The sequence below is a fragment of the Festucalex cinctus genome, chromosome 5 (genome assembly GCF_051991245.1).
Source record: "Festucalex cinctus isolate MCC-2025b chromosome 5, RoL_Fcin_1.0, whole genome shotgun sequence".
NCBI lineage: Eukaryota > Metazoa > Chordata > Actinopteri > Syngnathiformes > Syngnathidae > Festucalex > Festucalex cinctus.
The window spans coordinates 14,729,321-14,743,087 of record NC_135415.1 but is presented as its reverse complement, the minus strand read 5'-3'; the positions used below and the strand labels follow the sequence as shown (position 1 = coordinate 14,743,087).

Below are 13,767 nucleotides of genomic sequence, written 5' to 3'. Positions count from 1 at the left end.
TTTACCGTAGTCTGGAGCAAGAATGTCCGAAACTAAACTCTCAGATAATTTTGGGAGGGAAATCGAGGACTTACGGATATGGATGTCTTCTTCCCAAGGGGTGTCGCCATCTTCTTTTTGCCCGTAACCTTCATCAAACTCTTCTCCCGGTGCCGATCCAGGTGGCCGCTCAGCGTCCTGATGCCGTTGATCGTCTTGTTGCAGCGAGTGCACCAATACACGCCTGTGGAACGGCCCACCGGGTAGACCACAGTAAAGTCCATTCGGAGGCCAGCACAGTGGGCGGCGCAGTAGTGGCTGAGCAGCTGCTGCGGCGAGTCGAAGGACAAGTAGGGGCACTTCTTGCATTGACCCAAGAAGGTCTGCTCGGTTTCTTGCAGGCTTTGCTCCGAGTCTGGAGGAAGATCGTGAGAGGGAGGTCTTTTGCGTTTATTGTACGCCATTAGCAGCTTGTCTCTCGTCTCCGCATCTAATTGGTGGGTTTTGTTGTAGTGGTATGTCAAATAGCGGCGTGCCCAGGTTCTGTACTCGCACAACTGGCATTTGTAGAGCAGTTCCTCGCCATCCGGGGGTGCTTCCGATGGTTCAGAATCTATTTCTGGGGAAAGCTGTGCCTTTTGGACCTTGCGAAGGTACAGCGGTGCAAAGTGTTTGTGGAAAGCCGCCTTTCCGTGCCGTGTGGTGTAATGCACTGCCAAGCGTTTCCGGATTACGGATGAATAACAACACAACAAGCACTTGAAGAAGACTACCTTCTTTGGTGGTTTTCCATTGGGATTTGCGTCCACTGAAACCGATTCCTGAGATTTTGCATCTTCAGACGGTTCAGAGGGTTCTTCCTTTTCCTGTTTGGAAGGTCCAGTGTGTTTCTTGGAGCAGTGGATGGCAAGTTTTTTGAGTGACATGCAAATCCCCTGACACATGTCGCACAGGTAGCCTCGTTTGTTGTTGCTACCCGACTGGTAGTTGCTACTGATGCTGATCTCGCTCCGTTCAAACTCGCTTATCCGGACGGTAAGGTCGGGATGCATCATCTGGCAGTGCGTGGCCATGCCGTGCGGGCGCGAGTTCACATAGGGACAAAGCGGACACTTATACACCAATCTTTTGCTCTTGGTTGAAGCCTTGACCTCGCGTTCTGGTGGCGGATTATCAGGGGGATGCTCATAGAGCGGTGAAAAGTATTTCAGGTAGGCGTCCTGGCCGTGCTTATTCTTATAATGGCTCCCGAGGCGCTTCTTCTTGAAGTAGGAATTGGAGCACAGGACGCAGTTGTAGCGACAGACTTGAAAATTGGTCCCCTTGTGCTTTAGGCGCATGTGTCGACTGAACGCCATCTTGTTGCTGCAGCTGTACGAACACTGCTGACACCTGAAAAGTGTCATTTTGATTTTGTACGTTGTGCCCTTGGGAATCTTAGCAGGTGTCTTCCTTGCATCCGGCGCAGCGGTGCTGTGCGGCGGGGTCTCGCCGTGGTCCGTCTCGTGGTGTCTCCTTAGCTTCTTCTCTGTCTCGTGTGTCTGCGGACAGAGTTCGCACATGTAGCCTCGGAAGTGTGACGCTTCGCCTTCCTGGCCCTTCTGCTTCTTGTCCCAGTCGCGAAAGTGCACCTCATCCACGTACAGGCTGTCGGCTCGGGACTGGAGTGCCGAGTGCCTCATCTGGCAGTGGGTGAGGACCCCCTGATGCTTGGTGTTAACGTAGGTGCAGTACGGACACTTGAAGACATGCTGGTGAGTGTGTTCGTCCATATCAACACTACGTTCAGATTCTTTGGACATGCTGTTGCCGTCCGCCTGGATCAGAGATGGGGACTCAGCCAGGGACTTGAGGGGGATCTGGTAATCATCAAAGCGGCCAAACGGTTTCTGGCGATTGTTCTTGCCGCTGTTCGACTTCTTTCGGCTACCATTTTCCTTCAGGCACCAGGGGTGCACAGCACGGTAGTGGTCCTTAAGTTCTGCCACTGAGCTCTCTTTGAAAGAACATGCCCGGCATGAATACATCCTAGTGTCACTCTGTCCTCCACTGGCATTACTTTCCTCCTCATTGCCCAGATCTGGTCTTATCTGGTTTTTCTTTTGAAATTGAGAGCTTTTATAGCCTTCCTTTAAGCGAGTGGTGATAAAATCCAGGCTGGACCTGCTCTCTGGATGTTCCTGGCGGTAGTGTTTGTACAACATGGTGGATTTTTTATGGGAGAACGCGCACAAATCGCATTGGTAGCCAGCCTGTTTTAGGTACACTTTTAAAACACCTGAACTCGAGTGATTTTCTCGCTGGCACTTGAGTACGTGAATCCGGAAGAGGTTTGGATTGTGGGTCTTGTAAACGCAAGACTTGCACTGGAGGCTCTTGAGTTTCTGGGGAGCTGTTTTTTTGTTTGTTGTTTTCTTATGTTGAGTTTCTTCACTGATGACTGTATTCTGCAACAGCTCAAGAGTCCGAAACGTGTACGATTGGATCTGTTTAGGCGTGGCCACCAAGCCGCTGTGTTTGCTGGCGTAGTGCTGGACCACCTTGGAGACTGTACTCCGCCGATAGTGGCAGAGGTGGCAGAAAAATGTGTGTTCATCACCCTCGTTTAAGATGGGAAGAGGCAGCAAAGGAGAAAAGGACTGATTCTCAGCTTGGGCTACGTATTTTTGCAGCTGACTGTGAACCTTAGTGGTGTAGTTTACAATATCTTCGCTGCTGGTCCGGAGTTTATCATGTGTTCGGAACTGGTGGACCATCACTCCTTTGATTGTGGGATTCCCGTAGTTGCACTTATAGCAGAAAAACAAATTCTCGGCATGCCCATAAACGTTGAAAGTTGTTGACTTGCCCTTGGGCTTCGCACCATTCAAATTGGATGAGGTTGCTCCGGGCACCTGATTTTGGACGAGCCCCTGGGCTTTATGCGTTTGTTCAGAGTCAACTCCTTTGCTTTGGTTGTCTACGGAGTCCACTTTCTCTGGTACAAAAGATTCTAACTTAACTTCTTCGATCTTAACTTTGCCCTTATTTTGCATTTGCACTTTGGAGATTTTCTCGACGCTCTCGGGTAAAGATGATTCCGACTTGACTTCTACGATCTTAACTTTGCTCGTTGATTTTGTTTGAGCTTGAGAGCTTTCACTGCCTTTTCCTGGTGTAGACGATTCAGACTTGGCTTTTAGGATCTTCACTTTTTCTTTGGTTTTCATTTGCACTTCGGAGTTGTCTCTGACTTTTTCAGATGTAGACGATTCCGACTTAGCTTCGAGGAGATTCACTTTGTACTTGGTTTTCGTTTGTGCTTCGGAGCTTTCTCTGACCTTCTTGGAAATAGAGTATTCCAAATTAGGTTCTTGGATTTTAACTTTGTCATTGTTTTTTGTTTGAGCTTTAGAGCTTGGACATCCTGGCCTCTTATTTGACACAATGCCAGCCTGTCGTTTTATCTTGTCGATGGTGACAGCTTCTTCTGGGTGATTTTTTTGGTAGTGGACTTGCAACACGATGACAGACTTGTGACGAAACGGGCACTTGTTGCATACGTATAAGGCTACATTGGGCTGAAGAGCTTCTGAAGCGGGGGACTTGATTGGCGGTGGGTCTTCTTGACATGGCACCAACATATATTTGAGGAACATCAACGCATTTAGCGCATTGGCTGGGGGATGCCTGTCATTGTAGTGCTCCTTAAGCGTACCCAAACTGTCGGTGTTATAACGACAGGTAAAACATTTGAACACCAGGTTGATTTGGTCTAGTCCCAGCGTAAAAATATCTGGAGACCCTGCATGCTTGTTTCCGTAGTGCTTCCTCAGGTCATCTTCCTTTAGGAACTCGATGGGACACACCAGACAGCGGAAGGTGGCACTCTGATCATTCTCGTCCTGGATGTAGTCAGAGTTGTAGCATACAAACGGGTGGGTTTTGCGGTAATGGACAGACATGTGATTGAGGTCGTCGTCTTTGTGGTTGCAGTGCTTGCAGCTGTAGGTCTGGGGGATTACTCGCTTGTCTTCGTCATCTCCGCTTACTTCAAAGGAGAGCTCCTTGTTTGTTGCTTCTTGTGTTGTCTTCTCTGTGTTGTAGGTTTTCTTGCTCTCTAGGGCGGGAGCTTCGATGATGGGGCACATCCGATCGACATAGAGGCGGTCTTCCTTCAAGTAAGGGTGGCTTCTGGAGATGTCAGTGGTGGCAGGGGTAACGTTGTTTGACTCGTCATCTGATTGGTTTTCCGACTCGTCTGGCTGGCTATCGGTGACCATGAAATTTTTGCTGACGGTGGAAGTTTGTAGTGGTTTTGTGTATGTCTTCAGATCTGTGGACGAGTTAAGAGTCACTTTTGAGGTAGAGATTAAATGTGCCTCTTTGTCGTCTTGGTGGTCACCATCCTTACAGCTGTAGGTCAAAGAGATAACTCGCTTGTCTTCGTCCTCTTCGCTTACTTCGAAGGACAGCTCCTTCTTGTCTGTTGCTTCTGGTGTCGTCTTCTCAGTGTTGGAGGTTTTCTTGCTCTCTAGGGCGGGAGTTTCGATGATGGGGCGCATCCGATTGACATAGAGGTGGTCTTCTTTCGAGTACGGTTGGCTGCTGTAGATGTCGATGGTGGCAGGGGTAATGTTGTTTGACTCGTTATCTGATTGGTTTACCGACTTGTCTGGCTGGCTATCGGCGACCATAACATTTTTGCTGACGGTGGAAGTTTGTAGTGGTTTTGTGTATGTCTTCAGATCCCTGGACGAGTTCAGAGTCACTTTTGAGGTAGAGATTAAATGTGCCTCTTCGTCATCTTGGTGGTCACCATCCTTACAGCTGTAGGTCAGCGGGCTGACCCGCTTGTCTTCGTCCTCTTCGCTTACTTCGAAGGACAGCTCCTTCTTGTCTGTTGCTTCAGGTGTCGTCTTCTCGGTATTGGTGGTTTTCTTGCTCTCTAGGGCGAGAGGTTCGATGATGGGGCGCATCCGATTGTCATAGAGGTGGTCTTCTTTCGAGTAAGTTTGGCTGCCGTAGATGTCGATGGTGGCAGGGGTAGCGTTGTTTGACTCGTCATCAGATTGGTTTTCCGACTCGTCTGGCTGGCTATCGGCGACCATGAAATTTTTGCTGACGGTGGAAGTTTGTAGTGGTTTTGTGTATGTCTTCAGCTCCCGGGACGAGTTAAGAGTCCCTTTTGAAGTAGAACTTAAATGTGCCTCTTCGTCGCCTTGGTGGTCACCATCCTTACAGCTGTAGGTCAGCGGGATAACCCGCTTGTCTTCGTCATCGCTTACTTCGAAGGAGAGCTCCTTCTTGTCTGTTGCTTCTGGTGTCGCCTTCTCGGTCTTGGAGGTTTTCTTGCTCTGTAGGGCGGGAGCTCCGATGATGGGGCGCATCCGATCGGCATAGAGGTGGTCTTCCTTCAAGTAACGTTGGCTGCCGTAGATGTTGATGGTGGCAGGGGTAACGTTTGACTTGTCATCTGATTGGTTTTCCAACTCGTCTGGCTGGCTATCGGCGACCATGAAATTTTTGCTGACGGTGGAAGTTTGTAGTGGTTTTGTGTATGTCTTCAGATCCGTGGACGAGTTAAGAGTCACTTTTGAGGTAGAAATTAAATGCGCCTCTTCGTCGTCTTGGTGGTCGCAGTCCTCGGAGCTGTAGGTCAGGGGTATTACCGGCTCGTCTTCGTCATCTTCACTTACTTCAAAGGACAGCTCCTTCTTGTCTGTTGCTTCGGGTGTCTTCTTGGTGTTGGAGGTTTTCTTGCTCTCCAAGGCAGGTGCTTCGATGATGGGGTGTATCCGTTCGACATAGAGGTGGTCTTCCTTCAAGTAAGTATAGCTGCTGGAGATGTCGATGGTGGCAGGGGTAACATTTGACTCGTCATCTGATAAGTCATCTGCTAGAGCATCTGACTCGTCTTGTTGGCCATCGGCGATTGTGAAATAATTGCTGATGGTGGAAGTTTGTGGTGGTTTCTTGTATGTCTTCAGATCCCTGGACAAGTTAAGAGTCACCCTTGAGGGAGTAATTAAATGTGCCTCGTCGTCGTGTTCTTTTTCTTCATCATGATGTTTGGCTGACACAGCCATTTCAGTCTCTAGCTTTTGGGTTACATCTCCTTTCAAGTTCTTGCCATCTTCGAGGTGGTTCAAATCCTCAGAAGGATCAGTTTGAAGACCGCCAACCGGATTTTCCAGGGTGCTTTTAGAAGAATCGTTATTGGCATGGCTATTCAAATCGAGATCAGAGCCGTGGACGTGACAGACGTGTTCCACCAGGAAGACCTCGGACTTGAACTTGAGCTGACAATGGCTGCACCGGAAGGACTGGCTGGGCTGTTCTTGGCGGCCATCTTGGTTTTGCATGATGTCAGCGTCGCCTTCTTTTTGAATCCCGTTGTAGGAGGTCATTGCAGTGACACAACCTAGACTGTCATTTATTTCAAAGCATACAAAAAACACAGACATGTTATCTGGGCCAAATATATATATTTTTTCATCAAACAATGAAAAACACAAATTGTAACAGCAGCAAAACCTCACACTACAATCCTTTGCATTTCCAGGATTCTATTTTCTACTTCAGGACACGTGATACAGCACGATCAAGCTTTTTCTTTTACTTTTTCTTTCTTGACACTCTCTATCTTTCTATAACTGGTGAGATGCAAGCGTACAATATGTGCACATAGACTTTTTTTTTTTTTTTTTTTGGCTGTGTATTATTTCTAGTTTACATTTTTATTTCTATCATGCAAGGAGCCACCCTCACTATGACCATCATCCAGCCAATACAATATCGGACCAAAATCCAGATCCTCAATTTACAAATTATGTAAAATCGGTCTTTCTTGTTAAAACGCTGGTATGGATACAGGACAAGTCAAGTCAAGTTTATTTATATAGCCTTAGGAATGAAGAAAATGTTTTTTTTTCCTTGTTTACCATGCCCTACTTTTAAATGACAAGTGTGGCAAACCTTATTTTGTCCTGTCCTGACTTTATAACAAGGCTTTAAGTGATGCCACAATAGCCACAGTAACCGCAATTACGTGGAAGCCAAATGAACGCATCACAACAATGAAGTGTGAAGCAACAGAATAGGCTGGCTTACATGCTGTTTTGTATATTGGTTGGAACGATAAGAGAAGCATGTACTGGTCAATGCAATAGAGCGCAGTCACTGTAATAAAATGCTTTGATATGCGTTTAATTGTCAATGCAGTGCCACAATAATGTTGACATATAACAATAACAAAAGTGACTATAAAGTGGGCAAGTACAACTTCCAACCGAGACGGGCAGTGATTGAATGGAAGTCCGCAGCAATAACGCCGCTACGCATATCCGTTTTCTGTGAGTAAATTACACATACTCACCTGTAAATAGTCCAGGGTTCGAGGTTTAAACAACACCTCAAATAAAAGACGCTAAAGCGGCACACATTTCCGCCATTTTTCGCGCGAGGGAGTACCGACTATCGCGTGTAGCAACTCAGCTTCCGGTCAAGGTCGTGGCTCCTTCATAGTAAAACGAATTAGCCGCACTCAATGCTGTTTCTTAATGCCAATTCTTTTCTTATACTGAATGTACTTAGACGGAAGTTAAGTTGTCACACAGCTCAGGGATTAGGTCACTTTTACTTTTATATTTTAACATGAAAAGCGGAGTTTCAAACCTTTGCGAACCGTCTTCGGTGAATATTGGCAAAAAAAAGGAGGCTATATTTCATCATGCAAATTATCATTCCGTCAATCACACCAAACATGCATCAATACATTGTTTCAATCCCATTGATGACAGCACCCCCAGTGGAAGGCATGCTGCAGGTATCAAAGCCCTCGAATCTCCATTAAGTAAATCTAAATGTACCACTGAAATGTACACACCATGTTTATTTGGCACAAATTGGTTTTATAATATTTTATCATATTTATTTATGCCCCACCCCAACCCAAAAATATTTTGCCACCAATGCAATTTTAAACTATTATTCCTTAAAAAACAGAAAACAAACAAAACAAAAACAGAAATATTTGTGTTTTTTAATGGGTCTAAGATCTTCGTCGGAATACTGAAATACCTTTCTCACATGTGAACCCAAATCGCTAAATCAAATCTCAGTTTTTACAACGGTACTTTGGAGTTGGAGCTTCGTTTTCTTCCGGACTTATTTGGGGACCGACTGGTACAAACAGGAAGCGTCTCAAGCGACCAAGTTCCAAAAACAATAAGCGGTAGAATCCGACCCCTTAATCCTTTTCTGAGGATTTAGACATTATTGGGTTTATTTGATTTAAACTTGTAATTTCGGCTATTTCATGAGCAACATTGACTTGTTCTCGGTTTTGCGTCCTAGTTGAAGCGTTGTTTTTGTCGGGATCTTTTTCGGGACTGACACCCCCAAAAGGAAGTGACCGCAAATGTGATTATAATATTCTTTTGCTACTTATCCGAATGCTTTCTGTATTTATTTATTTTTTCTTTCCAGTATTTTGACTTGGTTTCAGTTTGAGGTCCTTGTTCAACAATTCGGGGATGATCACTGTACAAGGAAGCGACCAGTGACATGAACGTGAAGGTAAGCGCACGACCCCGCTCCCAAGTTTTCTTTTTACTAACTATCGACACATTTATTATTCTTTTGTTTTGACTTGTAATTATAATTGACCAGTTGGTTAGTTTATTCGATGCGATGTTTTGTATTGTATTTTCTGCGCCGTAGTTGCCGAAATAAACGTAATTTATTCAATTGTGTCTCCTTGAGCCCAATGCAACCGTTTCGCGTGAAAATGACATTGCACAGGATGTCCTCGAATTACGACGTGCCACATATGTAATTACGCGAGTGATTACGTAAGTCGGAGCATGAACAATAGGGTAGGCAACGCAATTACTGTACTAGGCAATGTAGGCATAATAATAAGCTCATGTTTATACCTATTTTCCCTTTCAGTATCATGCAAACGTCTTGACGTCCTGATGATGGAATCCCACAGTGAATGACCCCACCAGCCACTATGCTCCCAACTAAACTCCCTTGGGGTACGCTGACCGCCCTCAGGAGACTCCACCGACGTCCCGCCTGCTCCTCCGTCCTCCGCACGTTTCCCAAAGAGGAAGAGCCACCGTTCGGAACATTCTGTGTGCGTCCCGGCATCCACAGAAGCACCCCATCACTTGCTGCTCATGCAAGGAGAACGTTCAGCGTGTCCCCAGCGGCGATTGTAAATGCAGCCCCGGGGCCCGTCCAGCCGTATCTACGCTTAATGAGGCTGGACAAACCAATAGGTGTGTATTGTCAACACTCACTGGACATAATATTAGGTACACAATTAGTTGAGTTTTTCTTATTCTAAGTGGAGGTCTGTCTGTTGAATTGCAGAGAATTTTATCCCTCATCCCTTCTCTCTTAAATTTCATTTAACCAGCTATGAGGACAATAGACATCATTAGTAGAGGTGTCAAAATGAATCAACTATTTTAATAATGGACTTGTGCATGGTAGGCACATGGCTGCTGTACCTTCCGTGCACATGGAGCATCGCCCTGGCCGCCGAGCCGGGCTGCCTTCCCGACTTGGGCATGCTGGCCCTGTTCGGTACGGGCGCCGTGGTGATGCGCGGGGCCGGCTGCACCATCAATGACATGTGGGACAAAGATTTTGACCAGAAGGTACCGTCACGTCACGTCCTTGCTTTTCAACAGGCGTCACATGACCTGTCGTCGCGACTGGTTTTGCCGTGCAGGTGGGTCGGACGGCCACGCGGCCCATCGCTTGCGGGGACGTTTCCCGTCTGCAGGCTCTGGTGTTCCTGGGAGGGCAGCTTTCACTTGCTCTTGGTGTGCTCCTCTGTCTCAACTATTACAGGTACATAACATAAACAGGGTTATAATACGTCTGGATTTTTGATTACTTAGTTTTAGTTTCGTTCTGACTTTTGTTTTTCCAAATTCAGCTCAATAAAAAATTTTAAATCTGTATTTTATTCACTTTTTACATTTTACAATAAATATTATCCGCAATGACCAAGGACAAAATCACCTATACATCTCCACATATTCAACAACCTTTTCTCCTTTTCCCTTAAACACTACATATTCAGATTCACAATATGTATTTGACACATTATCACACTTAACAAGAAAAAAAACAGAAGAAAAAAGAAGAAAAAAAATAAACTAAAAAATTAAACATTGTAGCTTTGAACCCAGGTGCGGTGTTTTGTTTGTTTTATACAAATCCTATATAAAATCAGATCTATGTTGCCTAACAATATATCCACCAGCCATTACAAATCATTTTGAATTTCTCAACATCCATTTGAAGTGATGCAGTTAGTTTCTCCATATTATAGATAGCTAACATTACATCAATCCATTCCCCTACTTGAGGCGTGAGATCCCTTCGCCATCTTCTGGTTGTTGCCTTTTTGCATGCCAGTAGCATAATTCTGAACATTATGTAATCTTCCCTTCTTTTCAGCTTCAAATTTTGTATTTTACCTAAATACATAATTTCAAAAACAAGTGGAATCTTCATTTCCAACACAAATTCAGTTCAGTTTAAATGAGATTTTAGACTGGGTTTGTTTTGATTAGTTTTTATGTTGTTGTTGTTTTTGTTGTTGTTTTTTAATGCTTTGTTTTAGTTATTTATTTATTTTTTTATGTTTTTTTTTTTTATTTTTTTTTTTATCTATGACGCATTTATTGAGTGTAAGGTTAAAATAAAATGTCCCAGTTATTTTTTTTTTGTAATAAAGTGACTTGAGCTACAATTCCCAAATGACTGTTTCACCAACCTTCCTTCTTGTATTAATTTCGTTAACACATATTTTTCACCAGACTAAAAACTAGACTAGACTAGGCTAAAACCCGCAATTAATAAACAATAACTCGGACTAAATCAGTATGCATTTTTGTCGACTAATGAAGATGAGACGAAAATGTTCACTTAATAAAAACTGAACTAAAACCTATTGACATTTTAGTTCATGAACAAAAACGAGACGAAAATTAAATTTTTTTTGGTAAAATCTTGTCTCTCCTATTCTTTCACGTCTGTGACACTGTCATGTGACACACAGCATTATATCGAATAAAATTACATTTTTTTGGACTAAAATAAAGACTAATGCTAGATTTATAGTCGACTAAAATGGACGAAATACAAATGGGATGAGGTTGACTGTGATAAAAACTAACAAGCGTGACTGAAATTGGACTACAACTGAGACAAAATTTTAAAGTGACAGACAAAATTAACATTAAGATCGTCTTCATATTTTCAGTATTGCACTAGGCGCTGCCTCCTTGTCACTTGTGGTCACGTATCCACTGATGAAGAGGATCACTTACTGGCCCCAGCTGGTGCTCGGTAAGAAATGTCTTTTTTTTTTTTTCTTTTCTCCCCATTTTTATCTTTATAGTGTAACTTTGTTGTATGTATTTAATTTATTGAGGTCTGACCTTCAACTGGGGTGCGTTGCTTGGCTGGGCGGCTATCAGAGGCGTCTGCGATTGGTCCGTGTGTCTCCCTCTCTACTTCTCCGGAGTCATGTGGACACTCGTCTACGACACCATTTACGCACATCAGGTGAGGAAATAATTGTCACAACAATATGTAATAGCATCTTCAATGATGCACGTAGAATCCCTAACTTGGGAAAATACAGCTTTGTTCTCCTAAGATTGCAAGATTTGTTTCTTTTTATTGTTGGAATTTTATATTTATGTTATTGTATAGGAACAATTTGTTGGAAATAATTTGGGAGTAGGACTAGATAAGTACGTGTACTTCTTCCTACTCCTTGTACATGTAAATTATGGAATTTCCATCCATCTATTTTCTTAACCGGTTGCTCCTTCACAAGGGTTGCGGGGAGTGCTGGAGCCTATCCCAGCTGGCTTTGGGCAGTCGAGGGTACACCCTGAACTGGTTGCCAGCCAATCGCAGGGCACAATTATGGAATTTATTGTTTACCAATTTTTCTTTCTTCCTTTAAATTTTTATTTTACCTTCTTTACTTGTTACACTTGTAATGTGTTTATGTTTATATGTTCAAAATCAATAAACCAAACCAACTTTTTGGCAAATAGAATGTAAACTATTTTTGTAAATATAGGACCATTGTGTTCTTGAAAATAAACAAGTTATTAATCTTGGGGAAAAAAAACAAGACTTTTATCATAAGAAATTGGTCTCTTTAAAATGACAACTTTATTAAATTTTACCTGAAAATATGATGTGTGTATGTATGTGATTTTCATATAAGAATATATATTTTTTGCCCTCAATTTCTTTTCAATAATACAAGTCTTTAGCTAAAAAATAAACAAATAAATAAATAAATAAGAATAAAATAAAATAATAAGAGAATAATAAACAAAATGTTACTCTCATTAGACTGACACTTTCTTTTGAATATATGACTTATCCTAAAAAAAACATTGTTAAACTTTATTCTTGTAAAAAAAAATAAAAAATAAAATACTTCTTGTGTCAAAACCTAAAACTTGATTTTAAAGAAAATGTTGACTATTTTTAAGGATTCTAACATTTACCATTTAAAAGAGAGTTTTTCTAACCCCAAAAAAATTCCCTCAAAACACAAAAACAAAAAACGGCCTTATTATAAATATTCGGACTTCTGTCAAAAGGGAAACGTCGTTTTTATTTTTCAATGTTTATTTTACATTTTGTATTGTTCTACATTGTTGTCAGAGAGCCAGACTGGGGACTCTACAGTATATGCATCACATCAGCTAGTAACTATTATATATATATATATATATATATATACTAAATCTAGAAAAGCACATAATGAAATCGATGTATGATTATTATTATAGTAATACGATTTTAAAAAACACGCGCACACAAAAACAAAACCAAACCCGTAAGCGTCCATATTTGTACCCATGTGACTTAGGACAAGGAGGATGACATCAAAGTGGGCGTCAAGTCGACAGCACTTCGTTTTGGCGAGCAGACCAAACTTTGGTTGAGCGGCTTCGCGGCGGCCATGACGGCGGGCCTGGTGGCGGCGGGAGTCCACGCCGAGCAGACTGTTCCGTACTATGTCGCCCTTGCCACTGTCACCCTCCACTTAACGCGCCAGGTGAGCGACCGTGTTCTCACAGCCCTTCACCCCCTAAGGCCAATAAAAGGTTTACCATTGCCTATCGACACCATAAGATGGCAGCAAAACAGTACTTTGGCTATGGCCTGACTAAATGAAGGTCCTTGTCACCAAGATGACACCAGGTGGTGTCAATGTCAATAACCAAGTGACAGCTCTAACTTGAAAACTCATAAGTTGGGACACTTGTAAGTCAAAGTATCAATGCATTTCTTGTTCTCCAGATTTCCACTCTGGACATGGACAAGCCGGAGGACTGCTGGAAGAAGTTTGCATCCAACAGAAATCTTGGACTCTTACTACTTTTAGGAATCATCGCTGGTAACCTGTGTAAACAATAACGTTATAAAGACTGGAAATAGTTATACTGTATAGAATTTATTTATTTTTTGCCTGTTTTTTTTTTTTTTTAATCTGTGCTGTGTAATAGGAACGTACATAAAATGCATACAATGAAGTACATTGGATTGCATAATCAAATATGCTTGTTTGCAGTCTTCCGTTTTACTAATAGTAATAATACTTCAGGGTTTTTTTCTTCCAGAAATAAAGTTGTAATTATGCAAAAAAAACAAAAACATTTCCGAGAATAGAATAAAACGATTTTCATAAACAGTTATTATATTAAATATTTTTAATTTCAGGATTAAAAAAAAGCAGGAGTA

The 13,767-nt window shown here is 42.8% G+C and overlaps 2 protein-coding genes across 7 annotated transcripts in view; one reads left to right on the top strand and one right to left on the bottom strand.

The window, feature by feature from the left end:
- Positions 1-9,642, bottom strand: part of LOC144018487 (zinc finger protein 462-like) — a 16,352-nt gene extending 6,710 nt beyond the window's left edge. The window contains exons 1-2 of one of the 4 annotated variants that reach the window (XM_077520671.1): positions 9,637-9,642; positions 75-6,382 (exon numbers count right to left, since the gene is read on the bottom strand). In XM_077520671.1, the coding sequence (XP_077376797.1) occupies positions 75-6,368 (6,294 nt within the window). In that variant the 5' untranslated portion in view covers positions 6,369-6,382; positions 9,637-9,642. Of the gene's footprint in view, positions 1-74; positions 7,301-7,336; positions 7,988-9,636 lie in introns of those variants that run through there. The other 3 variants (XM_077520669.1, XM_077520670.1, XM_077520668.1) reach the window with 3 other exon arrangements.
- Positions 1-13,717, top strand: part of coq2 (coenzyme Q2 4-hydroxybenzoate polyprenyltransferase) — a 21,509-nt gene extending 7,792 nt beyond the window's left edge. Inside the window, exons 1-9 of one of the 3 annotated variants that reach the window (XM_077520691.1) lie at positions 7,600-7,786; positions 8,449-8,538; positions 8,914-9,248; positions 9,466-9,632; positions 9,707-9,828; positions 11,252-11,337; positions 11,423-11,556; positions 12,893-13,081; positions 13,327-13,717. In XM_077520691.1, coding sequence (XP_077376817.1) covers positions 8,960-9,248; positions 9,466-9,632; positions 9,707-9,828; positions 11,252-11,337; positions 11,423-11,556; positions 12,893-13,081; positions 13,327-13,443 — 1,104 coding nt within the window. In that variant the 5' untranslated portion in view covers positions 7,600-7,786; positions 8,449-8,538; positions 8,914-8,959 and the 3' untranslated portion in view covers positions 13,444-13,717. Of the gene's footprint in view, positions 1-7,599; positions 7,787-8,121; positions 8,383-8,448; positions 8,539-8,913; positions 9,249-9,465; positions 9,633-9,706; positions 9,829-11,251; positions 11,338-11,422; positions 11,557-12,892; positions 13,082-13,326 lie in introns of those variants that run through there. The other 2 variants (XM_077520689.1, XM_077520690.1) reach the window with 2 other exon arrangements.
- The last annotated feature ends 50 nt before the right edge of the window (positions 13,718-13,767 follow it).